Genomic DNA, 27,138 nt, shown 5'->3' on the forward strand with positions numbered 1-27,138 from the left:
TTTACAGTAAAGCAAATTTAAATTAAAGCAAGCACTCACTAGACTCTCCCATTAATCAACCCACTCAGGCTTTCTGTAGATGACGTGTGTGTGAGAGAGGCAGCGCTGGCGTGTGTGCACAACATGTGTGAAAGTCAGAGAACAACATCTGGGAGTGGGTTCTCTCCTTTCGTGTCGTTTCCATAGCCCAAACTCAGGTGGGCAGGTTCACAAGGCAAGCGCTTTCACCCATGAACCACCCCACAGTCGACTCCCGAGTGTGTGCAAACCCTTGTGCGACACTTGCAGCCTGTTATTGTGAAGACGCTTCCTCTAACTGTGACAGGATTGTTGCCATCAGGAATCAGAGTGGCGCTGATGACCTACAGAACACCTTGGCCCAAGGTCAGGGAAACAAAGTAAGGAGAACAACATGGTGGTAGCCCGCCACGTTAACGCGGCTGTTGCCACTGTCTTGGGTGGGAAGCATGGGGTGGAGTTGGGGTGGGGGTTGGGGGACGGACTCTGGAGACCCTCACCTAAGAGAGGCCTGTCAGCAGTGCTTCCTTTCCCCAGCCCATAAGGTCTTGGGTGTGCTCAAAGGGTGTACAGGAAGTGAAAGGCTGCCTGGGGGTTGGGACTGTGATTTGGCTTTCATGGCGTGTCACCCACTCTCCAGTAAGTAATCCCAACAATCACAGAAGGACTTAAACCGAATGCTTCCTTTGGTCTGTCAGGAGTCTCCCTGGGGTGAACAGATGCCTATTTACATTTCTGCAGAAGTCATGTGACACAGTCTCATTCACATCTTTTCACGGTAAACTGATCTGGTATGCTGCATATGGGTTGAACCCTGAAATTAGTTCCTAACAACCATTGCCAATATTGCAAATGAGGAAGTAAATTAAAATAATTCTGTTTTCTTCTCTATGTCTACAGAAAGCCTGAGTCAGAAATACATTAAGGCATTGATATTTGGCTAGAATTATAAAAAATTCTGTCGTGGTCTGTATTGAAAATTTAGCTCTTGCCTTGAAAGGTAAGAATCATAGCTTTTCACAAAGTTGTTGTGAGGATTACCTCAACTATATAAGATACGTAGCACCTTAGCACATCAAGTTTTCTAAAATCAGTGACAGAGATCAAATATCAGAAAATCCGCACCTAGACCAATGACACTCCAACGTCAGAAGACAGCAGGCAGGCTGCACAGCACAGCGATGGAGCACTTACCTATCAGGGGAAAGGCCTTAGGGTTGGATCCTTAGGATTGACTAATTAGTTAAATTAAGTCTGAAAGGCACGAAAGAAAATCCTGAGGAAGAAACAACATTTTACGTATATGTAGACAGGTAAAAATTACACTGGACTTCTCTCACTACCAGCCACTAAAATGAGGCAGCAATGAGCTACTTCAGGCTTTAAAGAACAAGGCGACCAATGTGAAACTCTGCACTCAGTTTATCGAACAAACTACTTTCTCAGGCAAATAAAAGCCAAGGGAATTTGTCAAAGCACTTCTACAGAGGGAAGGAAAATATTAAAACTGGCCAGATCTATGTAAGGATATGAAGAATGACTGAGATAGATAAAGGAAAGTAAAATAAAAATTTTATGTAGATACTTGTTCATTCAAACTAATACATAAAAGTATTGTGTGATATAATTAAATGACATGAATGGCACCAATGTTACAAAGGATGGGACAGGGGAATTGACACTTAAAAGGCACCTAAAACTATATGTTAAGTAGCTTTAGTATATTTATATGGAGACAAAGACCAAGTATAAATGTATCTAAAAAAATTCTGGGTAGACAGTAAAAGTTTTAAAATATATAAATGATATGCTAAGAATGGAGACAAAATTTGAGCCATATGAAATGTTCAGCTAATATCAGGAAAGATAAAGATGATTTTTTAAAAAATGTATAAGAACAATGAATATAAGTTAAAATTATGATAGCTAAAATCCAACTATCAATTACTTTAAATGTGAATGGCTCAAACACAAAAATTAAAAGACACGTAGTCGACAAAAAAAAAGATCCAACTACATACATACTGTCTGTAACAAATCTATTTTAGAAAGCTATAGATTAAAAATAAAAGGAAGGAGAAAATTTTGCAAGAAAAAACAAATTTAGCTACATACAATTTTTTTATTGTTATTCCAAAGTGAACAAAAGGCTTTTTCAGACAAATAAAAAAGAAACAATGAAAATTTGTCACCAGTGATTAATATTTCTGTGAAGAAGTGACAAAACGAATTCCTCAGAGAGAAGGAAAATACTAAAGCATAGAGCGGATCTACACAAGAAAGTGTTAATTGGGCCCCTGCTGGAGCCAATGTTGAATGTAATTCAGAGTTCTTCAGGGCCAGTCCCTGAGGGTCAATCTACACATGTGGAGGGGCCAAGGACTCAACTTGAAGACAACACCTCATAACTCTGACATCATTGTGAGCCATATATAAGTTGTTGTCCGGAAATATACTCTCTAACTCAACCCAAGGTGGGCGCCTTGTCCAGTGGGGACTAGACAGCCATGAATATTGTTACAATGTTCCTCCTTGGGTTTTCCCCAAGACTTGGTGTTACTGTTTTTCCTGGTTTTGTTGGACTCCTTTTTGCTAGAGGTTGAAAAACAAAGACGTTGGTGTACCCTCCATTTTTCATGGGATTAGGTACCTCTATCTACCTCTATCTACCCATAACAACCTTTGTCCAGGTCAGCAGGGAGAAGTTCTGTGACTGGGGATTACAAGGGTACATAGTTGCAGAAGAATTGTGGAAGGAGCATTTTCAGAAGCCCAGAGATAAGAAGAATTCACCTGCACATACAGAGAAAACTCCATTCTCTGTCCACTTTAATCAGTTATAGGTAAACACTGGAAACTCCAGATGGTAAATCGGTATTCCTACAGACAAACGCAGAGTCAGTATTAGATATAGGAAACTGGCTTTCTTCTTCAGGAAACACAGCACTAAGCCTCTTTGCTATCTCAAGTGATGCCATATAACAGGTCAACTAATCAGCAATCCTTCATATGGAAATATGTACTAGCCTTAGAACTCCTCCCTCTTATATTACTATTTATGTTCATAATTAAAATCCAGATTCAAACAGAAAAAAAGAAAAGACAGACAAAGTGCTAACGGTGTCAATATGGACCTAAGGAAACTTGAAGTGCCTAGATTTAACAAAGGAAACTCTGAATAAGGGGAATTAACTGGAATTTAAAATTTTAAAGTAAGATAAATGGGTTCCTTTACTAAGACAGTACAACAATCCTCTTAATGTAAATGTTCTTCTGAACAGAACATCAAAATGCGTGTGGCAAAACCAGACAGAATGACAAAGTGGCTGGATGGACTGGCGCAGTTGGAGTCGCCCACATCCCCAGATCCAACAGGCAGAAAGATAGGGGCACTAACAACAACTATACGATGTATGCTCTCAGAGGACAAGCAGATTAAATTAAAGAGCCTAAAGACAGACAGAAAATACCAAAATATCTGGAGCTCGACAACCATAGTCTAAAAGTCTCAGACGATTTTTAAAAAAATATTCAGAACTAAAATATGCTCTCAAAATCTGCAAGAAATCTGAAAAACCATGAGTACAGGGAAATAAAAGGAGTCAGCCCTGGAGGCCCACACTTATAACTCGGAGACAGGAAGATTGGGTTATCCTTGGCTACAAAAGCAAGAGTGAGCTATCCTGAGGTATGTGGGACTCTAAAAAAAAAAAAAAAAAAAAACCGGAAGGAGAAGTGGAAAGAAGGACCTTAAATCAATAAACTTCCGACTTAGGTAACTATGGGCAATGGGCCTGGAGTAGGCGGAAAGAACTAGTAAGAAGGACAGAAATCAACACAGTTAGAAACTGGAACCCAAGAGAGACGCAGCACTGAGGTGGGGGCGGGAGGTTCTTTAGAAATAACGCACCTGACAGGTTTATTATCAGAAAGACTCAGCTTTGGCTTCAGGAAACAGTCAGTCTTCATTCCTTACTAGGATACAAGTGATTCGCTTCTTTTCTCTTTCTGCTTTAATTTTCTCTAACTTTCTACCATCAGACTTTAGTGCAATTATGTTAAAAAAAAAAAAAAGTACCAAAAATGGACAGACATAAGACAGGAGACATTTGCATTAGTGACCAGAAAATAAAGCAGCTTAATTTTGCAGACAAATTTGTAAGCTATCAAAGAAACAAAAATCAAGATGAGAACCTTTTTACTCTTTGGTAGAGGAACCAAACCGTTCAACTTCACTCTGACAAAAGCTTCTCCCTTTAAGCGGATGTAATCGATGCAGAAGCAGAGCACTGACTACTCCAGAAGGAAAAAATAGCAAGAAGCTGGGCAACTATTTGATACATGCAAAACCCTCCAGTGCCTCCATCGCTCAAATCCTACACTCTGCGGAGTTTGTCTGAGTTCCTTTGCTTTAAGAAACAACATCCCCTACAGTCCCGAGTAGCAGCAGGGAAAGAGGGGCTGTAAACTGCACATCTGTATTGAAAACCCACCCCCATTTTTACTAGCCCTGTGATCTCAAACAAGCTACATCATCTATGACAGAACATTCTTGGGTAGCTGGCAACTATCAAAACTACAAGCCCAATCAATGCATGCCAAGAATAAAGACCTCTTACGAAGACGCAAAACAAAAATGGCATCTTTGGTGAACTCAATGTCAGGACCATGGACAAAGACACTTTGGACAACAGTCAGGAAACTGGAGTGGCTCCTTGTAAGGAAGGCCCCTTGGTCCTAGAAGTGGCCACTTATCTACCTAGTCTCCACAGCAAGGAAAACTGCCATTAGAATAGAAGCCTCAGGAAACTGTCGTTATAGGCTGGACAAGTGGAAAGAGAACAAATTTGTTCAACCTTTGAGCATCCAGGACTCAGTAATAAGACGACATGACTTGGTCCAAGTATCTAGGACTGGGATGATAAACTCAGCAGCACTCCGTCCTAACAGTGCACAGTGCGGAGCCTTTGTAGAGCCAGAGCCAGGCTCTTGGCGTCTAGCTCCTCCCAAGCAGCACTCCCTCTCACTAAGCCTTGGCTCAGCACTCCTTTACCTTTATTCATTTATTTTTATTTATTTTATTATGTATACAATGTTCTGTCTGCATGTGTGGCTGTCCACAAGATCTCATTCTAGATGGTTGTGAGCCACCATGGGGTTGCTGGGAATTGAACTCAGGACCTCTGGAAGAACAGACAGTGCTCTTAACCACCGAGCCATCTCTCCAGCCCCCCTTTACCTTTATAACGAATGAGCAACTGGCTCAGCAGCAGGTTGGCAAGCATTCCTGGGTCAACTAACTGCAAACGAGCAGAAGAGTAGAAAGGTAAAACTCACGTTATTGAGGAAAAACGGGGAGAAAGCAGTTCCCAGACCAGTACCAATTTGGTTAAAAGAAACGTAAGAGACCCTATGAAGTGACTTGCATATACAGCCAAGTGTGCAATAATACTTCCTTTTCTTTTAGGAGAGCATGTTATACGTTATCTTTGAATATCATTAATCCCCAAATAAGCTCATTAAAAATCTCCAATGTAAGTGGCAAACAACTGTTTCGTGTGTCCTTTTCTCACAACACTCAGATCTTCCCATTCTTACAGCAGAATGGCCTGCGAGTCTGCAGCAGATGCCCCCACTCAAAATCCACTTAACTTAAGCTAAAAAAACAGGCACTAGGAACATAAAAATGAAGCAGGGGTGGAGGGACAGACAGACACACACACACACACACACCCCAGAAAGGCCTCTCTCCAGGATGCACTTACAAGTCAGTCACTCTCCAATCTGCCTCCAACCTCACCACACCCCTGTTAAAGCAGACTGTGCCACTATAATGCCATTTAATTGTGCTGAGAGCCTATTTTAAAAGAACTATACACCTTGCTTGCAAAAGGAGGCCTATGAAGCAGAACTAGAAGGAAGAAAGTCCCCGACAAGTGTAGAGGCAAAAAATATTAGAAAGGAAAAATGTCTCACAAGAAAGGGGAGTTCCATAGATTTTTTTTCCCCCAGTACTTTAGACTTCTGTTCTAGGGCAGAGGCCAGCAGGGGCCCTCTACTTCAACCTTTTGATAACGCAATTGACAAAAGTAAAGCCTCCGAGAAGTAAAATCAGAAGAGGACCCCCGAGCCCTTCCGATCCTCACATGCCCTGACTTCTTGCCCCGTGTGATACAAGGCAAAGCAATCTGAAATCCAAGAAATTTCTTCTTCCTCCTGCTCCATGGATGAAAGAAGGCCAAGTTCCAATAATGCTGTCATTGTTAACAAGATGAAAGCATTGGTATACAGTACTATATTTTAAGTATATCTATGTATTTATAGTTGCTAGTATGGCTTTATAATTTTAATAATTTCTAGTTACTGGAGTCACCCTACAGCTCCAGTAGATTAGGGGTTAAAGAGGCTTTTCAGTAGGCCATTAATCTGACCACTAAGCACACAAGTTTCTGAGAAAACAAGTTCCAAGTGGTGCTGGCTAGTCTTCACTGCAGGCAGAATCACCCGTGGGAGACAGAGGGTTTCAGAGATGGACAGCTGAGACCCACCGTGAATGCTGGTGACTCCAGTCCATTCGTTCGGATCCTGGATGAATAAAAGAGAAAAACTCGGGTGGGGACCAGCATTCCTCTCCCTCTCATTCCTAACTGCCCATGTTACGGGGTCAGCCATCTTGCCGCCATTCCCGCCCCTTGGTGGGCACTGTCCCTTCAAACACCGAGGGAAACGAATCGTGCTCCTTCCTGTAAGCTGCTCTCGTTAATTTTTTTTTTTTTTTAATTCTATATCAGCAATGAGGAAAAGGAACTACTACAAAGTCCCTACAGCATGGTGTAATGTTCAAACGTGATGAATAAGTTAAGACCGCCACCTCATAAAAATTCAATATTCAAAATTAAGAGCAGGAAGTGTTGCTTAGTTGTAGAGTATGTGGCACATACAAGGCCCTGACCCCAGTACGGAGAGAAAAAAAAAAAAGCCAAAAAAGGAGAGAAAAAAATTTTTAAATTATAATCCGCATGTAATAAATAAAAGCACCCAATTCTTAATTTTACAAAGTTCTATCTTGAGGTCATTTATTTTTAAAACTTGTTACATAAACAAGCACAAGATTTCATTGACATATACATCTTTTTTTTTTTTTTAATTAAGATTTCACTGGGAAACTAAAGTCACAAAGAAAGACAATTTTGGAGACAGACATGTCCGTGTCCATTTTCAGGAAGTGTGCCGCAAGGACATCGTTAACATCCCTTCCCGCAGGCTGCCAGCATCTCCATCAGTACAGTGTCCACTGCTAGCTCGGTGATACGCAGTACAAGGATTATTAATGGAGGCTACAAAAGAACTCCAAGCGCCTTTCTCTTTAGAGATAAAGCTGCTTTATTAAATAAAATGTCTGCTAACTCTTGCGTTGGGTGGATCTTGCTTCTTCATTCAGATTGGTTGTCGGACACAGATGAACCCTTTGCTATATGTTAAATGCCATGCCGCCACCTTTGGACTTCTGACAAGTAAGCTGAAAGATAGTTCCTGTCCTCAAAGAGCTCAAGAGAAACCAGACTTTTTCTTTACCCAATTAAAAAAAAAGAGCTAATTTTTTAGCTCTTTATATTAAAAAAAAAAAAAACATGATAAAATATAATCAAATTAATTCTCAAAAAAAAAAAATCAGCTAAACAACGAATTATAAACGCACTTGTAGAGATTGTTTATCTATGACTTCTTCCCACAAAGTAGCCAGGAGTCCAACATTTTAGTAAAGGCTGTTAGTCTTCCAAACAGTAGCTTTTGCTATGAATATAAAGGAGTTAGTCTCTCAATAAGAAGCCAAATATACTCTCTACTGAAGATCAAGCCTTTGGAAAAGATATATTAAATTATCCTTAAAATTAAGTTGAAGAATAAGAGTTATTATATATAGGAATACACTCCCTCATATATGGGCATTTCGGAAGCCAAGTGATAAAGCTGCATTACAGTGCATCTTGTAAGTGACCACAATTATGAAATCTGTTAACCAAAATTTCTAAATTAAAAGATCCTCAGCATTTTCTAGGCTTTTCACAATGTAGCTTAATATTCTACTTGTTACCAACTATTTTTGTCAGTATTAACTATATACTTATTATATGTAGGCATGAGGTCTATAATTTAAAAACCGAGAAATAAATTCTTCAAGTTAACGCCACCTCACCAAAGCAAACTCGAAGGCTAAGTCAGCCTTTCACAGGTGCCATGGAAAAGCATACGGAAGCATTTTCACAATTCATAAATTAAAACACAGTTTACAAGTAGCATGAAAGCATCTTCTCTGAATTAAGGTATATTATCTGTGTGGAATAAAAGAGTATCGCTTCCACTTACATGTTGGAAAACCAAGGCAAAGCGATGTCCATTTTGTGAATGGCAAATAAATAATTCTACACCATCAATTTCTGTGTATGCCACTTACAAGTTCCATTAAACAATTTCTAGCACCTTCAAACTCTTGCATTATCTGTGTGCGATCCTGTTCATATCAAAAGGATGAACAAATCAAGCTCAAACATGCGAAGAGAGGTAGGAGGACAAAAAGCAAAGCCAGATGTTTCTGGTAGCTAATAATTTGTTTTTAAGTAATATCATTTAAACAATAGGTAACTATGCTTGTTTCTTATGTTTTCAAAAAACATATTTCCTCCTTAAGGTAGAGTATTCAAAACCGGATCTTATCATCCACGTCGGTAAAAGTTAGAAAAAAATAAAGGAAAAATCTATAACTAGCAATAAAATGTACTGTAAAAATAGCTAAGTGAAAAGTAAGACCCAAGTAAGTTAGGCAGTTAAGATTCTCCTCCCCTCAATATGAAACCCTTTCCTTCAAATGAAGGTTATGATTAGCAATCAAACATTTTACAAATATAAAGTACAAAACTCTGCTTACTCAAAACAAAATTTTGTATTTAGTACTTTATTCAAATATCCAAAACAATTAAAATTGCTTTATCAGAAACTTAGATCATCAAGGAGAAACTGTTCCTTCCGGTTCCAACTGGGATTACATTTGCAACTGTGTCATGCTGCTATCAACAATTAGAAAAATGAAAGCTTACCAAATTAAATTTACAGTCATCAATGGACTGAACAACTAATAAACTACTTAACAGAAAGACTTAGCAAATAGGTGACCATCAAGAAAAATGTAAATAGAATCTCAGGTACATTTTGTATAGTAAAGGATAAGTCGTACCTATTCTAGCTAGTTATTAATCAATTACTCAGTCACACAGGGCAGGTCGTGAATGTTCGGATCGGATGAGCTTTCTTTTCACCATTATTCTAGTTCATCATCCGCAAGTGCAAGAGAAGGTGTCAGAGTACGGAAGCTAGGGGGCATGCTGTAGCTAGGGGAAAAGGAAAATGGGAAAGGTGCAATGGATGCTGCATAGTTGAATAATTATCTGGGTGGCACAATGGGCGAGTCCTATCGACATCAGAGCCTAGCGAGCGTCTCCCTAACTCTGCGCGAGGAACCTCCCCATTCCCAGGCATCAGAAGAGCCGGCCAACCGCTTTGCCTTCTCTTCCAAAATGGAAAATAAAGGGATGCCCGCACTTGCTTCACCGCGGTCGTGCACACGGAGCCGCGGCGCAAAGACGCGCGGCCAGGGCTTGCTTTCCCGAGCCAGCGGCACACAGGGCGAGCCGGGACTCCGCGGCGGGCTGCAGCCTTCGCCGGTGCCGAGGCACGACGGCGGGCGGAGCGGAGCGGAGGGGTCGGAGTCCCGAACCCCGCATCGCAGGTGAGAGCCGCAGCCGCCCACTCCCGGGAGCAGCCTCGGGTCGCTCCCCGCGCCTCGTCCTCCACGCGCAGCCCGGGCTGCTGGGCGGCGGGCGCGGGGGAGCCCGGGATGGGGGCGGGGGCGGCGCGCCCAGCCATCGCCGCCGCTGCAGACCCCGGTTCACACACACGCCCCTCTCGGCTCCGGCGGCCGGTGCACAACAGTTTCCCTTGTCAGGACCCCGGGAAGAAAAAGGACAAATTTCCTGAGAGACTCGTGCTCACCGTGAAACCGTGGGGGGCTCGCGCCTTACCCCTTCTTCATGCTTCGGCGGCGGCCGCCGGTCCAGCTCCGCGCTGGGACTCCACCGAGTGGCCCCCGCGGGAGCGTCGGGCTGCGGGGTGGACGGCGCGCAGGGCACTGGCTGCGGCGCCGGGAATGCCGCCGGGAATGCCGCCGGGGGCGCCCGCTGGTCGCCCGAGCCGCGGTGCGCGCGACGCGCGAGCGAACAACACCGCGAGCCGCCGCTGCCCTGCGCCGCCCCCTCCCCGCGCGACGCTCCACAACCGGGCGCAAGGACCCGGAGCCTGCAGCAGGGGGAGCCGCGGGGCGCTCTCCGCCTGGCCTCACCACCTCCTCCCGGGGTTGCGCCACACCGGTCCCAGGTCTCGGAACTTCAGATTCGCACTTTCCCCTCGAGCCCCGTAGGGCGGCGGGCGGCGTGGAGGGAGGCTTAGCATCCGCCCACTTACCGGCTCGTGGGCAAGAGGACGGCGTTTCCCCCTGTCCCGAGGCTCTGTGGTATTGCCCAAGCCGCACTTTGGGGGAGGGGGCCGGAGAGAACGGTGCTGGGCTAAGGGAATGAGGGAAGATGGTATCCAATTGAATGAACCATCCTTTCGGGGGCGGGATCGAAGGCCGACCTCCCTCCCCAGCCCCCACCCCTTCTCCGCGGCTCCGCCTCCTCTCCTCAAACTACATTTCCCATGGAGCCTCGCGCTCCCCGCCGCGCTGCATGCCGGGAGTGGAGGATCTCGAAGCTTCAAAGGTATCAGAACTGGGTCTTTAATCAGCGAGGTCCTGAAAGTTATAAGTAGTTGTTATTCCTTGTGCTTCTCTAGGTAATTTCTTGCGAATCTCAAGTCCCGATCCAGCTATTTTATTAATCATTAAATTTTTTTCGAGAAGTTATAAATGGATTGTTATCAAAGGAGGTAAATAACGTGTTCTGTGACAATCTGTCAGGACCTGGGAGACGCTGCTTCTTCCGCCCTGGCCTGGCCGTAGCAGAGAGGATCTGTTGCAGTCATGTCGGCTGCGATTGCAGCTCTAGCTGCTTCGTATGGTTCGGGTTCCGGGTCCGAATCGGACTCCGACAGTGAGGGCAGTCGGTGTCCGCTGCCAGCCGCGGACTCTCTCATGCACTTGACCAAATCGCCTTCAGCCAAGCCCTCGCTAACCGTGGCGGTGGACTCGGCTCCGGAGGTGGCAGTTAAGGTAAGTGGGTTTTTTGTTTTGTTTCGTTTTGTTTTTTGCCACTCAAGAGTTCGTGAATTAGTTTCAGCTCCCAAATCCCCCGTCTCCGGTTAGGGGCTGGTTTATCTCTGTACTGAAAAGTAAGTTACTAGCGTTTACATCTGTTCCCACATCCTCCTCCACAATTGGAAGCACCGGACAGCCCTCTACTAACCCCTGTCCCTCGTGTCTCCAGCGGATAAAAGTAGTCCAAGAGAGGAGGGAAGTTTGAGTTTGTGGACTAGGACGTAGCGTCGTTAAAGCAGACGTAAGCTGAGAATATAGATAAAATTGGATCAGGACTTTCTAACTAGAATTTGTGCCCTCACTAGAATCGAGCCATGGCCAGGCACCGCTTTGGTTTTGAGGACCTCGTCTCGAATTCTGGTTTCACACAAATAACACAACTTCCTTTGTACAATTGTGCAATGAAGATAGTTGAATAAAAACGTATATATTTGTTGGGGGTTTATTGTAAAGATTAAGTGAAATTATGTGGTAGAGATTATAGCACAGAGCCTAATTTCTAGTGAAAAGGGAATACACGTTAGCTGTTGTGATTCTATATGCTAACACAGAGGGTGGGGAAAAGACATAAACTTTACGAAGTAGCATGCACGAACCCAATCAAGGAAGTTGATAAAAAGGAAAACCCTGCTATTTATTTCTTTATCGAGCATGTATTATTTTCCAGAAACAACAGTACTGAAGCCACAAAGGCCAACAAACCAGAACATCTTTGCTGTTGTAGTGAATGCTGGAATCATTCTAGTGGGTGAAGAAACCAACTAAATGTAAACAAACAAAGTAGTTGCAGATTGGATTGAATACTAGGAAGGGGAAAAAATCACCACAATAAAGAATGAAGTAGAAGTATGATTTTTTTTTTTTTTTTTTTTTTTTTTTTTTTTTTGGTAGATTGCTCAAACAGATCCTCTCTTTAAAAAAAAAAAAAAAAAACTCAGTTCAAAGAAAGAGAAGCCATTTAAGCTAGGTGGTTTCCAAACAGGTGAAGTCTTGGATTGTCTGAGGTTGGTGTAGCTTGAACCTACAGAGAGCATCAATCTGTGGTTAGTCCTGGGTAACCTGTGAAGTGGGGAACTACAAAAATTTCTTCCTAGGGTGTCCATGGGTCTTGTTTGTGTACGTCGTTTACAGGCTTTGATGAGTCATTTATGAAATTTTACTTTTTTTAATAAGGACATCTGGCATGAAAGGATGCCGGGAAACCCATCTTTAGAATAAAACAAAGCTCTCCCAACTTAAGGACTTATTGGCAGCCTCCTCAGTCTGTCCCTTAGACACCTCAACTTTCGGTGCTGTGCATCCGTCCCATCTTTGTCACAGTGCAGTCTAACTTGGGCTTCTTGATTAACTCCTTGCTGGGAATGCTGTCCTAGCTAGGCCTTCCATTCATCTGACTTGAATCTCCGTAACTAATGACACTATTGTAATTGCTTTTTGTCAGCGCTTTTTTCCCCTCCTGACTTCCCCTGGGCTATCCTCAGCTGTTGGATTCCCCTACCCCCCCCCCCCCAGGTTCTTCTGCCAGCCCCTTCAGCGGTAGTGTTTTTGGGTCTGTGCCCTTATTTCAAGTTTCAGTCCACCTGGCCTCTCATATTCTGAGCACAATATGTGCTTCAGGTGCCTCAAGGTAACGTAAGCATGAACCAAGATACCAGTGTTAGGCTTATCTGCCTCCGGCACTCAGCCCACGTGGTCACCTTGGATACGTGGCTTAGGAGCTCTGAGCCAGTCCTTACTCATCTTTCAAGTAGGTTTAGCTACCAGCTTTCAAAAATGCAAAGCAATTTTAGCTGTAGGAAGTACATATACTATCTCGATAAACCCTTGTCTTGAACTCCTTGCCAGCTTAAGTCCTAAGTTTAAAAGAATCTCATCCAGGGTGGCTCTCGAGACCCCCTTTGTATATTGTGCTAAAGGCTTAAGTTTCTTTCTAAGTCCACTTTTCTATTTCCCGTTTTATTGATCCATGTCCTACCCCTTGACCAAGTCACGGGACAGAAAGCTCCTCGTGCTTCTTTTCCTCCGCCCCTTAAGCCAGCTGGTACCTCTGCTCATTAGGTGCTTTAAATTTTCAAGTCAGTTTCTTTCTCTCTGTTTTCCTTAGCACAGCCTTCACAGTGTCCTTATTTCCCCTAGGAATTGCTCCTGACCTTTTTTTTTTTTTTTTTTTTTTTTTTGCCTTTGCCTTTGAGTGACGGCTGCATTTCCCACTGTGGCCGAGTGACGTTTATCAAATGTCACTTTCTTCTTCGGCTGCCACTGTTTAGTTCAGAGTCTCATTTCCTTTAAAACGAGAATAACTTCCTGTGCTCTGCCTCCTTTTGCCTTCTAGCCCCGTACTCACTTCTTTCTTCCACAGAACATTAAGATTGTCCATTCTAAATTCAGATTTCATCACATCACATCCCCGTCCGACAGCATCCAGCCATCTATTAGACAAGCACTCAGTCCTTTGTACAGCTCCTGAAGCCTGCCTTCGTCCCATGCTGAATCCTCTCCGAGGCCCCACAAGTATAACTCTCCCCTCAAGATTCCCTCTCCTCCCTCACACCCCCAGAACCGTGGTCCCCAGCCTCAGTGCACGTGTCCCTTCCTGGGTCTAAGCGTCTTTGTCATACCCCAGGAGCGTCACTGACCACAGATCTAAGCTTGTTTCTGGGGCCCAGAGACTACTAGTATATCTCCATCGCCTTGTGCACAAGAGTAAGGGGAATTCGGTCAAAGATTAGGAAAAAACGAAGAGAAAAACTCTTGACCAAGTACGAACACTGAGAGTCAGATTTGGAGTTGAGCAGGCGCTGGCAGGGAGGGGTTGTCTTTAAAGCTCGCTTATTGCAGTCTCTGAGGAATTGGTTCAGTAAGGAAAGAAAACCAAATGACATCAACCTCTAAGAGACCAGAGGTTCGTTCAGAGCTGGCTAGATCCCCGGCCACCTGCGTTCCATCCTAAGAGATGAGCAGGGTGCAGCAGCATTCGCTGTGTGCAGGGGAGAAGGGAAGGTCATGTGTTGTAAGTGTTAGAAATGCAAATGCTTAGGAAACGGTCAGGGGAAGACTTGAGAGGCATGCAGATACATGCATCTGTTTGACTGATCTTCTTGTGACTAAGAGTGTTTGGCCAAAAAATAAATGTATGCCTCTTGGAGAGTGATCTGATGCTATGTATTTTGATGCTAATTAACCCTGTTGTGTTACTTCTTTGAGGGGGGGTGTTGTTGGTGCTCGCATGTTACAGCACCCGTGGAGGTCAGCAGTCAACTTATTCCTTGGCTCGCTAGCTCTCCACTGAGCTCCGGGGTCAGTGAGAGACCTGTCCAGAAAATAAAGTGATTCACGATTGAGCAAGACACTGACAGCAGCTCAGGCTTCCACAAGCACACAGTGCACCTGCACACAGATGTGTACACATGTACCCCCCCACACACATAGACATTAAAGGATTTTTTTTTAAAAAACTGATTATGTAATAAATTGGAAATTAGAAAACCTCAATAAAGAAGCAAACTATAAGTATTTTACACTGTTGACCATGTAGAACTTCTGTAAATACCATTCTTATTTTGTCAGTACAAAACATAGTCTGTGAGCTAAATTTTGTCTGTATCCTGGAGTTTGCCAACCCCTGTGCTAGACCACAAAATAATGCTCAGTAGCACAGGTCACATGACCCAACGGTCCCTTAATGCATCTACACTAAAAACTAGGCACAAGAAGATAGGCTTTACATGTAACTATGAATTTGCCCTTGAGCAAAAGCAAAAAAACCAAAAACAACAACAGGTATAACAAGGTAGTTTGGGTTGTTTGTGTGTAGACAGGCCCTCAGGTACCCCAGGCTGATTTCAGACTCACTAGGAAGCCAAGGGTGACCTTGAACTTCTGATCCCAAGTGCTGAGCTTAGAGCTGTGTCACGATTCATTCCATCCACAGCAAGACTTTGTGTGTGCCAAGAAAAGCACTCGTGTCATCTGAGCTACACCCTCGGAAATAATATAAAACCAGTGAGGTGCAGCCGGCTCACTTTTTTGAGTATAGTTTTATACATGTCAGGCTGTACATGTGCTGTTAAAAATATAGTAGAAGAAAGGCATGAAGCTTGGTGGGCATCCATGCTTCTAGATGTTTCCTTAGTCGCTGTGTTCTTTATCTGCTGTCATTTGCAGGTCATGCACCCACTTTCTATGAAGCAGTTACCCTAGAAACTACATGTCTGAGTTACTCAGTACCTTCACTTTCTAAGCAGCACAAGCCCTGCTTCCATTTCACTCCCATCCCCACCTTCTTAAGACCGCCCTTTGGTGTGTGTGCAAGCACAGACGCCACAAGACAGCGTGAGTGGCCGTGCTGCTTGCGCCTCATCTGCACAGATAGCTGCTTCTGCTCTGCTGCTTCTTCAGGCGGTCTCTTTACACCACGGCTGATGGTGGCGAGTGATCTCACTGCTCCCTTGTGTTTCCGGTGTTCGTGTTTGATGCTCTTTCCTGAGGGATAATTTTACCAGGTTTAGTTTCCTTAGCTGAAACTTTCTGTCAGCTCACGTACGATATTTTATCTTGCTCAGTTGTTACTGATAACAGATGAGTTGTCCTTTCCTAGTGAATCTAGTTTTCCTTGAAAGTGATTTTATTTTCTTTCTTTTGACCAATTAGACAACCACTTCTTTTATTTAACGTATGGTTTCATTGTTCTTTCTATAAAATAATTTTGTGGGTTTCTTTTTATTCATTATTCCACTTAGAATTCTGTAGAGTTTCTCTAGATAGATTTCCTTGGAATGTGGATCTTTCAGAATTTCTGGGAAGCTCACAGTTCTCTTTACTAGTCATCACTCTAGCCCCAGTCTCCTCCAGTTCTGGAATTCCATCTACATATATGGTAATGGCTGAGCATTTTGTTGTTCTTAAACATTGTTCCCTTTGCACGTTCAAAATCACTACTTCATACATGTGCTGCACTGGGCTAGCGTGGTGGCACCCATCTGTACTTGCCACAGCTGAGGCCGAGGTAGGAGGACCAGGAGCTCAGGGGCAGCCTGGATGTTGTAGCCAGATCAAAACAAAACAAAAGAGAAGTCTTACTGGATTGCAAGAAGTATTTATTATCCTGGCATGTTGGCACACTCGGGAGGCATAGGCAGTTCTCAAAAAACAACAACAACAACTCAAATGTTTATTAACTTACTTTATAGTAAGTTAACAAAATAAATAAATGTAATAAAATTAAAAACGGGCATTTTAGACAATGGCTGTTACTTTCCCCCAATGGATTCCTTGTTTAGCATAGCCAACATGAGTAAAACGCAAATACTGCCTCTTACACCTGTAGCGTGACTTTAATTTCTTTTTTGGGCAGAGTGCTTATATCATGACCTTTACAGTTTACATAATATTTTTATGTCTTCTTTCTTACATGTACACCAGAAGAAATGTGAAAAGCACCTAATTTTTGTGGCTAATTGCAACTGGATAGAAACCCTTTGTAATTCTATGGTAATTCCAATTGCATGCCTAGTAGGCTTTGGACTCCTCCTGAGATTTAAGTAAGTTGTGGTACCGTTCACATTTATCTAGTTGAGTTCAAAGTAACCGCCCTTTTTCTGCAGGGTTGTTCAGGTCGTTCTGTAATTTTACCCATGGTGAAGGGTTATGATCTATTGCTTATGGGTTGCAATTGTAAAAGGTTAATTTTTTTCAATCGCACTTTGTATTTACAAGTTGATGTCTCACCATACATACTCTGTTCAAAATAACTCAAGTTTAGAGTCTTCTAAATACCTTTAATTGGGAAGAGCTGGCAACCCAGATACTATTTAGTAGTGCTGACAACTACACCATATAAATAAAGTCCACTGAGGAGATAGGAATGTGGCAAAGCCACGTGTTCTTTTAGATAGCTTGCTCTACAGGTTAACTGTTAAAAGGTAATGGTATTTAATTTTGGTTTTGTTCAGTTTATGCAGTGTTTTTCCCTTTACAGTAATGGGTTTGACATTGTCTCAAGGTTCCAATGTTAGCTCTAATTAGGGAAAAGGCTAGTATGTATCCTAAGGTATTCTCTTAGCTAGGATTGCTATAGCTGTGATGAAACACATGAGCACAAAAGCAACTTTGGAGGAAAAGTTTTATTTTTGCTCACAGTTTCAAGAAACAGTTCGTCATAAAAAGCAGTGAGGGCAGGAACTCAAACAGGGCAGGAACCTGAAGGCAGGGGCTGATGCAGCGGCCATGGAGGGGTGCTGCTTACTTACTCCTTGTGGCTTGCTCAGCCTGCTTTCTTACAGCACCAGGACCACCAGCTGAGGGATGGCACCATCCCCCCACTGATTACTAATTCAGAAAATGCCTTAAGGCTGGATCTTAAGGAGGCATTTCCTCAAGTGAGACTCCTTCCTCTCTGATGGTGTTAATTTGTGTCAAGTTGACACTAAACTAGCCAATAAAGGTCTTAAGTGGTTTATCTTTAGTTCTCCTGGTTTTCAGCTCCCTGGAGAAGAGCTTGCTGTAAAGAGTGCCCCCACTCACACCCACCGTCAGGAATTGAAACTCTTACTTTCAATTCACCCAGCTCCCTTTCAGGCTGGGCTTAGCCAGAAGCACCCACATGAGCTTTCTAATTTGTACTTACGTGGTTTTTAGTGTGAGGGTGATCTGGCTGTGACATTGTTGATTCGGCTGATCTGACTGGCTGGGCAGTTGTCCTTCTCAAAGCTGTGCACTGAGAGGGGCCTTCCCAGAGTAGAATAAAGGAGGACCCGGTCTTGGGTCAGTGGTGTGGGAGTCGCTGTTCTCCCTGCCAGAACCTCCACACAAGCTCTTAAGGTCCCCCTGAACTTTCTAGATATAAACACATCCACAGCAGGGCAAAGAATGAGGGTTTTGCGTGGCAGTGGTGGCCAACACCAGCAGTTCACCATGACAGCAGCAGCTGTTTAGTAGTGTTCAGTCACAGGAAATTGTTTTGCACACTAGATAGGTCCTGCAATCTGACTGGGTTTGGATTGTGATTCCATCTGCCTGCTCCTCAAAGCTACATCCCTGACCTTCCTGGAGATGCTAAGAGAACTTCATAAGGACTCAGAACCTTCTCACCTGTCAGGGACGAGTTCTGTTTGCAGCTCAGAACCCTGATGAATACACTCAGTTGTGTTGTATTACTTAACGTTTGTATTTAGTGTGTGCGTGTGTGTGTGTGTGTGTGTGTGTGTGTGTGTGTGTGTGTGTGTGTTGAGGGCAGGGTAGTACACCTGTAGAAGTTAGAGGACAATTGTGGAATCGCTTCTCTCCTGTCTCATAGGCTCTCAGGATCTCTACCTTTACCTTCTGAGCCATCTCGCCCCTCCCTCCCTCCCTCCCTCCCTCTCTTCCTCCCTCCCTCCCTCCCTCCCTCTCTGTTCCTTCTTCCCTCCCTCCCTCCTTCCTGTGCTTGCTTTAGACTCTTCCCCTGTTATCATTAGTTCTAGTAGTGCATTAGCGTGAGTGCCTTAATCGCAGGAACGATTTGAAGACCATATGAAATCCGCTGGGGAAATAGCTCAGGTAGCAAAGTGCCTGCCTTACAGACACAAGGGCCTGAGGTAGAGCTTCGGAACTCACATAAGAGGAAGCCAGGTATGGCGGTGCACACACAAAAGCAGGGTTGGGGAGGGAGGAGCCCTGGGGCTCCCTGGCTGGACAGCCTAGCCTGTTGGCGAGTTCTGGGCCAATGAGAAACCCTTTCTTAAAACAACAAAAACATGAGCAGCTCTAAGAAATGAAGCTGAAGGTTGCATTCTGCCTCCCACCCCAAAAGTATTAATAGCATTGTACCGTTAAAGTCCTCTTTTCACGGCATTCATCTTCTTAGAGCAAGCTATATATGTTTCTTGTGCAGGTTATTGTCTGTCTTTCCCACTTGACCAAAATCCCACGAAGGCGGCAGCGTTGTCTACTGCAGGTCAACAGCTGCTGAATGTACAAATCTGAACTTGCTGTACGTGTCTTACCACCTTAACTACACAAAGTAATTCAAAAGATCATTTCTGGTTGCCAGCCTCTCACCCGTTATCTACTCTTTGCTGTCTCTAAGAGCCCTCTTCAGAACACACTAGTGCTTCCCGCTGGTTCCTGCGCTCTGTCCCCTCCCACCTCTTGTTGTGTCACCTTATGTTGGTTATCCCTCCTTCTTTTTCTCTTCTTTCTTTCTGTGTCGTCAGCTTGGCCTGAACTCAGATCCTAGCGCCCAGCCTTCCCGGTGGTGGGATTGCAGGAATGCCCCAGCAGCCGTTGCCATTCCCCTGCCCTGTGCTTCTCGCTGCGTGACTGTGTTCCGACTTAGACTTTTCTTAAGGAAGAAGAAAAACGTTGTGTTCTGGAAATCCTTCCATCTGACACCCTCGTTCTTCTGGGGTTTTATAGTTGATTGTTTGTTTGTTTATCTGTTTTCTTTTTTTAACCCTTTAGTGAGCTGCATTGCTGTGTTGCTCTGCACACCCTCACCCACAGCAGTGCTCTCCACATCTGCCTTCGGTAGTCCATCTCAGTACCAGAATCACTCGGGCCGAGGCTGTGCCAAATCCAGTGACTGTTAGTCAGCCTTATTCTTCATAATTTCTCTGTGGATTTATGTTCTCTTTCATCGTTTTAATTTAACAAATACTTATTGGCATGTGCTGCCTGCCCTGCATTCTTTGAGGCATATAAGGGTATAAAATGTAAGTAAAAGCTTTGTGCAATAAATAATGCATCTCAAATACTGTGAAAAGTAAAATATTCCATAAGACTACAGACAGAAAAATATTTTTTCCTTCCTGTGGCAAGAGAAAGGTCAGTGGAAATGGGAAGGTGACTTATTATCACATAATAAAGGCAACGCCTGTGATACAAGGTAGTAACAGCGCGGGATGCCTGTGATGTGGGGTAGTAACAGTGGGATAGGCAGAAAAAGCATCAAAGTACTTGCTGATTTGTTTTGTTTTGTTTTAAAGCAGAAATTAGTGTAATACAGCAGAAATGAGGTGTGTGTGTATTAAGAGATCCTTAGATCCCCAGCTCTTCCCCCCACACACTAGATCCACACCCTTTATCTCTCTATTAGGAAACAAAATAGACATCTTTTAAAAACAATAATAATAATATAGTAAGATTAGACAAAATAATAAAGATAATACAAAAACAAACCAGAATAGAACAAAACAAATGGGAAAGGAGGGGGGAAGTTACAGGAAGCATACAGACCCAGAGATAAACATTTGCATGCACAAAAATCCCATAAAACACAAGATGAGAAACACAAAAATCCTGTAAGGTTTCTGGGAGGGGGAAGGCCAGACAAATTACCTTCAAAACTGCCATTGCGTTCCTTTTGAGTTGGCCATTTCCTACGAAGAGTGGTTTGTGGACCTAGTGAGACTCCATTGGAGAACACTATGCTTTAAGGGTGACTATCAATTGGAAATAGCTTCCTGTTTGGGATGGGCTTGTGTCCATGCCCAGCCCCGCCCCCCCTCAGCACTAGGACCCTATCTAGCTTAGACTCTGCAGGCCGTGTGCGTACTGCCACAGTCTTTATGAGTTCATATGTGCATGGCTCCCGTTGTCTCTAGAAGGCCTTATTTCCTTGATGTCTTTTATCCCCACTGGCTCTTCCTATCTCTGAGCCCTGAGGGGAGGGATTAGATGGAGACAGCCCTTTTAGGATTGAGTGTTCCAAGGTCTCTTACCCATGTACGTTGTCCAGCTGTGGGCCTCTGTATTCATTTTCATCTACTCCAAGGGGAAGCATCTCTGATGATGGCTGAGCAAGACACTGAACTGTGATTACAGCAGAATGTCATTTCATATCTTTAACAGGACAGTAGTATTGGGTTTTTTTCCATGGCCTATTAAGTCTCAGGTTTTTGGCCACCTGAGCAGTGACAGACATGGGTTCCATAAGCAGATTGTGTGGTTGGCTACTCCCACAACCTTTGTGCCCCTGTTGCAGTGTTTCAGGCAGGTCACCATTGTAATTAGAAGGATTTGTGGCTAGGTTGATGTACACCTTTGTCCTGGTAGCATGCACAGTACCTGTCAGTGACTGCTAGTCATTAGGAGTGAAGGCTCTAGGAAGGCTCCGGCTTGACTTCTCCCTGTCCATTGAGTTATGTAGGTGTTGTCTTTAGCAATAAGGCCTTACTATCAGTTTGTGGAGAGCCACCAATAGCCTTGGCAGTAGCCTGAGTTGTTTGAGGGTTTCCATGGGGTCCCTTTCACCAACAGCTTGATTAGATGTAATTCATTCCTGGCACTGGAGGATTTATTTAGTGGCTAGAGATGTCTAGATTTTTTCTAATTATATCCATTGACCTGTGCATTTCGTGATTTCATTTTTTGACAGCTATGCAGCATTCCATTATGTAATTATACCATATTTTCTTTATCCAGTCATCTGTTATCAGTCATCTAGTCTGTTCCCAATATCTGGCTATTATGAATAGAGCAGCAGTGAACATGGTTGAGCAAGCGTCTCTGTAATGGGATATAGCGTTGAGTATATGCCCAAGAGTGGTATACCTGGATCTAGAGGTAGACAGATCCCCAGCTTCCTGAGGAACCACTACACCAATATCTATACTGTTTGCACTACACCAGCAACGAATAAGTGTTCCCTCTGCATCCTTGCCAGCCAGAGCTGTCATTTGTCTTATTGATCTTGGCTACTGTGACTGGTGTAAAATGAAATCTCAAAGTAGTTTTGATTTGCGATTCTGATGACTAAGGATGTTGAACATTTCTTTAATTATGTCTTAGCCATTTGTGTTTCCTCTTTTGAGAATACTCTGTTTACATCTGTACCCCATTTTTTAATTGGGTTGTTTATTTTCTTGGTGTCTGATTCTTTTTGAGTTCTTTATATATTTTAAATATTAGCCCTCTATCAGATATGTAGTTGGTGAGAATCTTTTCCCATTTTGTACGCTAGCACTCTGTCCTAATGATGGCGCCCTTGGCCATACAGAAGCTTTTCTGTTTCATGAGATCTCACTTATTAGTTGGTAATCTTAGTACCTGTGCCACTGGTGTTCTGTTCAGGAAGTCTTTCCCAATACCAGCAAGTTCAAGGCTATTCCCCACTTTCTCTTCTGTCAGATTCAAGGTAGGATGGCCTCACATTGAGGTCTGTGATCCAATTGGAGTTTAGTTTTGTGCAGGATGATAAGGATCTAGTTACATTTTTTTGTACATGAAGCTATCCAGTTTGACCAATTGTTGAATATACTGTCTTTCCGTGCCCCAGCTCCCAACCCCCCATCCCCCGCAGGGTATATTTCTGGCTTCTTTATGAAAAACCAGGTGTGTGGACACATGTCTTGGTATTCAGTTTGATTACATGATCAACACATCTCTGTGTTTATGTTAGTACTATTTTTATTACTATAGTTTCATAGCACAATTTGAAATCAAGGATGCTAACACCCCCAACAGTTCTTTTATTATTCAGGATTGTTTTAGCTCTCCTGGCTGATTTGTGTTTCCATATGAAGCTGAAAATTGTCCTTTCAATTTCTGTGAAGAATTGTGTTAGAATTTTGGTGGGGATCGCATTGAATCTATAGATTGCTTCTGGGCGGATGGACATTTTTTTCTGTATTAGTGCTACCACCCCCTGAGAATGGGAGGTCTTTCTAGCCTCTGATATCTACTCTAATTTCTCTTTTTTAATGTCTTAAAGTTTTATTATGGGAGTCTTTCACTGGCTCGGTTGGAGTTTCCCAAGCTTTTTTTAGTGAGACTGTTGTGTAAAGTATTGTTCCCCTGATTTCATTCTCAGTCCCTGTCTTTGTACATAGAAAACCTGACTGATTTGTGTGTTAATTTGTATCGTGCTTCGTTGCTAAAAGTGTTTCGTCAGTGGTAGAAGTTTCCTGTTGGCGTTTTTTAGAGTCACTTACGTATTTGATCATATTATCTGCAAATAAGGACACATTGACTTCTTGCCTTCCTATTTGTGTCCCCTTGATCTCCTTCAGTTGTCTTACTGCTCCAGCTAAGACTTGAAATACTGTACTGGCCAGGTGTGGTGAGAGGACACAGCCGTGTCCTGTTGCTGATGTGAGTGGAATCAGCATTCCACTTAGGTTGATGTTGTCTGTGGACTTGCTGCTGTAAATTGTCTTTATGTAGTTGAGCTATGTCCCTTGTCTCCTTTTTTTTTTTTTAATTAATTTTATTTTATTCATATTACATCTCGATTGTTAGCCCTTCCCCTGTTTCCTCCCATTCTTCCCTCCCTCCCACTTCTCTCCTTCTCCCCTCCCCTATGTCTGTGATTGAGGGAGACCTCCTCCCCCTATATATGCTCTTAGAATATCCGGTCTCTTCACTTATATCAAGACACTAGTCCAAGGGATATGTACCATGAAAAACTTTACTTACCAAGAAAGTGGGTCAGAGGAGAGGACATCCTATTGAGACCTTAGACGAGAGTAGCATGGAAGAATGGGGAAATAGTAGGACCCACAGGGTCCTAGAAACCTACAAGAAGAACTTTATGACAGGCAGATCTGGGTCCTGGGGTCTTCCTCAAACTAAGGCACCAGCCAAGGAGAATATAGGCAGTAAGCTTCGAACCCCTACCAAGACCTAGCCGACAAACAGGATATTCTCCACCGTTGACCATGTCCCCTGGATGGGGAGGCCTGGTGGCACTCAGAGGAAGGATAGCAAGTTACGAAGAAGAGTCCCTTGTCTCCTTAATCTCTCCAGGATTTTTATCGTGGAGGGATGTTGGATTTTGTCAAAGGCTTTTTTTTTTTTTTTTTTTTTATCTAATGAGATGATCATGTGGCTTTTTAAAATCTGTTTCTGTGGCAGATTGCACTTATTGATTTGTGTATGTTAACCATCCCTGCATCTCTAGGATGAAGCCGACTTGTTCGTGGTGGATGAACTTTTTAATATGTTCTTATATTTGGTTTGCAAGAATTTTATTGAGAATTTTTGCATCTGTGTTCATAAGGGAAGTTGATCCATAATACTCTTTCTCTGTTGGGTCTTTATGTGGTCTAGGTATCAGGGTAATTATGGCCTCCTAAAGAGAGTATGCTTAGTGTTTTGATTATTATGTGTCAGGAGGAGTTTCTTTCCTGGTCCTGTCGGTTTGGTGTTCTGTGTGCTTTGTATGCCTTGGTAGGTACCTCCTCCTTGAGGGAAAATTCCTAAGGGAATTCTCTCTCTTCTGTGGTTTGTTGAAACTGTTGTCTGTGCCTTTGGCCTGGGTTCCTTTTGCTTCCTCTATTCCTATTATTCATAGAATTTGTTTTTCAGTGTCCCAGTTTTCTGGGTGTTTTGTACCTTTTTAAAAAACAAACAAACAAAAAACATTTTATTTGTCTGAAATGCCCCCCCCCCTTTTTTTTTTTTTTAAAATCTGGTCTTCAAATCTGAGATTCTTTGGTCTCTTAATTCTGTTGTCAAGGCTTACTATCTCTGAGGGGTTTGCTTGTTTGATTTGTTAATTATTTATTTCCAGTTTTACTTCAATTTGGATTTTCTTTAGAGATTCTATTTCTGCTTTGCTGTCTGGAACTGTTTTCATCAAGTCATTCACTGTAGTTTCATATATTAATGGATTTACTCATATTCCCTTTAAGGACCTCTAACATATTCACAGGCGCCGTTTTGAAGCTGTTGTCGTAGGCTTCAACTGTGTTGCGTTTCTTAGCGCCTGTGGAGTAGGGTTGCTGAGTTCTGCTGCAGACATAGGTTCCTGGCTGCTTTTAATTGTTTTTACTCTGATGTCTCCTCACCTGGATTTGGGGTGATTGTGATCCTAGGTGTTGATATCTGCACATAATAAGCAAAAGTCTAGATGTACAGAACAAAGAAAGAATATTAAAAGCTGGAAGGGGGAAAGACCGTGTAACATATAAAGGCAGACCCACTAGAACTACACCTCACTTCTCAATGGTTCCGTGCAGGGTTTCCATTCTTGTTTTCTGGGATTTTAGAGAGTGTGGTGGCTGTGGGGGGCCTGGTAAGGGAGTGCTTCTGGGTCCCTTTTTAGTGGCCATGGGGCGTCCTGGGTAGAAGGTGTTTCTAGATATTGGGGGCTAACAGAAGGAGTGAGGATGGGCTAGAAATGAGGGCTGAGAGGGTCCAGTGGGGGAAGACAGCTGGCTCTGCCACCAAGTTCAACAGAGTCCACAGGGAGCTGAGACAGAGAGGGAGGCCAGGCCGCTCCAGGTGGTCTGCTGCAGGGTTGGGCTGAGACAGGAGACTTGGAATGGAGCGCAGGAAGGAATATGAAGACCGCCTACCTGGTTCCTAGGTGCAGGGCCAGGGCTTCCTAGACAGCGCCTCCGGGCATCAGGGGCTGACACGGCAGTGGCATGAGGAAGCTAGGACTTCTTAATTGAAGTATTTGGGCACCGCTAACCTATTTAGTTAATAAAGTCAGTATGTTAAAATAAGAAATTATGTATTTTTATGTCTAAAATTGTATTGCTATATATGTTTCATTCCTCTTTGGTTATTATAATTATTAGTGCTGTGTTACTAAAGTAACAGTCATGAAGTCAGTGTTTACATGTCTAAAATGCTGGTGCAACTTTGATATTGCTCCTAAACCATATACTCACTTAGAAAATGTATAACGCTCATTTGTTTGTTTTAGGAAGATCTGGAGACTGGAGTTCACCTTGACCCTGCTGTCAAAGAAGTTCAGTATAATCCTACCTATGAGACCATGTTTGCTCCTGAGGTAAGAAGGCGCACCTAGGTTCTCCCTCAGGCTGAGTATTTAACTAACCAGAGGTTGATAAATGGAGGTTGAATTTGTAAAATTCCTTTTCATGAAACTATGCTACTAGAAGTTGTACAAAATATATTATATCCTTCCAGTCTCTAAAAACCTAGTTTTTGTGAGAATCTTTTTAAAACACCACTGACTACATATCTGCCTGCGTAGACATGGTTGGTCATATGGAACTGTCTTTTGAAAAAGGGAACATGAAAATATCTAATTCTTCACTGTAAACTTGATACTCTTGTCTTAGTATTGATAAGGGAATATTATAATTAGCCAAAAGAAAAATGAATTATTAACATTAATATGTAGTATATTATGAGACCATCACAGATGCCTCTCCAGTGTCACACTCACACACACTGCTGCAAACAGTCACAGTTGCTGAGGGAACCAGTGTGCACCATGGGATCTTTCCTGCTTTTGCTTGGTGATAAGTAGTAATAGTAATGTTGGGAAGGAGTGAAGGAAAAATTCCTCATGTCTACTTAAAGTCTTTGAGCACTGTCCATTAAGGAAGGTTTATTTAAAAAGTTAATGTCCTTAGATATTAAAATGGAGAAGGCACTTGATTGACAACAGGAAGCCAGAAAATAGTCATTATAAGGTACACGCACTCCCACCCCTGCCAAAAAAAGACTTGACTAACAGGATCTTTAAGATGCTTCTTAAAGGCAGACACAGGGAGCTAGAGCTTGTTGTATCTTGTTGGAAGATGGGGTGCTTTTCGTAGTTTTCTTCTCATAGCATACAGATACACCAGCCTCCCAGAGCAGTGCCGGACTTCTCCCAGCTAGGCTCCCACGGCATGCAAGCAGTTGCATTGAGGTGTGTGGCACTGCCGGTGCGTCGGCGCTCCCATCAGACAGCGCTGCGGCTGCTCTGTTCTACACCTTATTCCCTTGCGACAGTGCTGCCCTCCTGACTCTGTGAGCTGTCTCCTCTCCCTGAGTAGCATCTCAGCTGGCCCACTCAGGAGCGTGCCAGTGCGTGTGCGCTTCGTGGTCCCTACAAATGAACGGGGCTTCAGTAAAACAGTGCTTGTTGGTAT

At 43.3% G+C, this 27,138-nt stretch overlaps 2 protein-coding genes across 2 annotated transcripts in view; one reads left to right on the top strand and one right to left on the bottom strand.

Moving 5' to 3' along the window:
• Positions 1-10,230, bottom strand: part of Wasf1 (WASP family member 1) — a 52,864-nt gene extending 42,634 nt beyond the window's left edge. Inside the window, exon 1 of the mRNA XM_051164231.1 lies at positions 10,066-10,230. The gene's annotated coding sequence lies outside the window, so the exon portion shown is untranslated. The remainder of the gene's footprint in view (positions 1-10,065) is intronic.
• A 731-nt stretch (positions 10,231-10,961) lies between these two features.
• Positions 10,962-27,138, top strand: part of Cdc40 (cell division cycle 40) — a 51,872-nt gene continuing 35,695 nt past the window's right edge. Inside the window, exons 1-2 of the mRNA XM_051164138.1 lie at positions 10,962-11,278; positions 25,956-26,042. Of these exons, the coding sequence (XP_051020095.1) occupies positions 11,090-11,278; positions 25,956-26,042 (276 nt within the window). The 5' untranslated portion in view covers positions 10,962-11,089. The remainder of the gene's footprint in view (positions 11,279-25,955; positions 26,043-27,138) is intronic.

Source organism: Acomys russatus, chromosome 21, assembly GCF_903995435.1.
Source record: "Acomys russatus chromosome 21, mAcoRus1.1, whole genome shotgun sequence".
Taxonomy (NCBI): domain Eukaryota; kingdom Metazoa; phylum Chordata; class Mammalia; order Rodentia; family Muridae; genus Acomys; species Acomys russatus.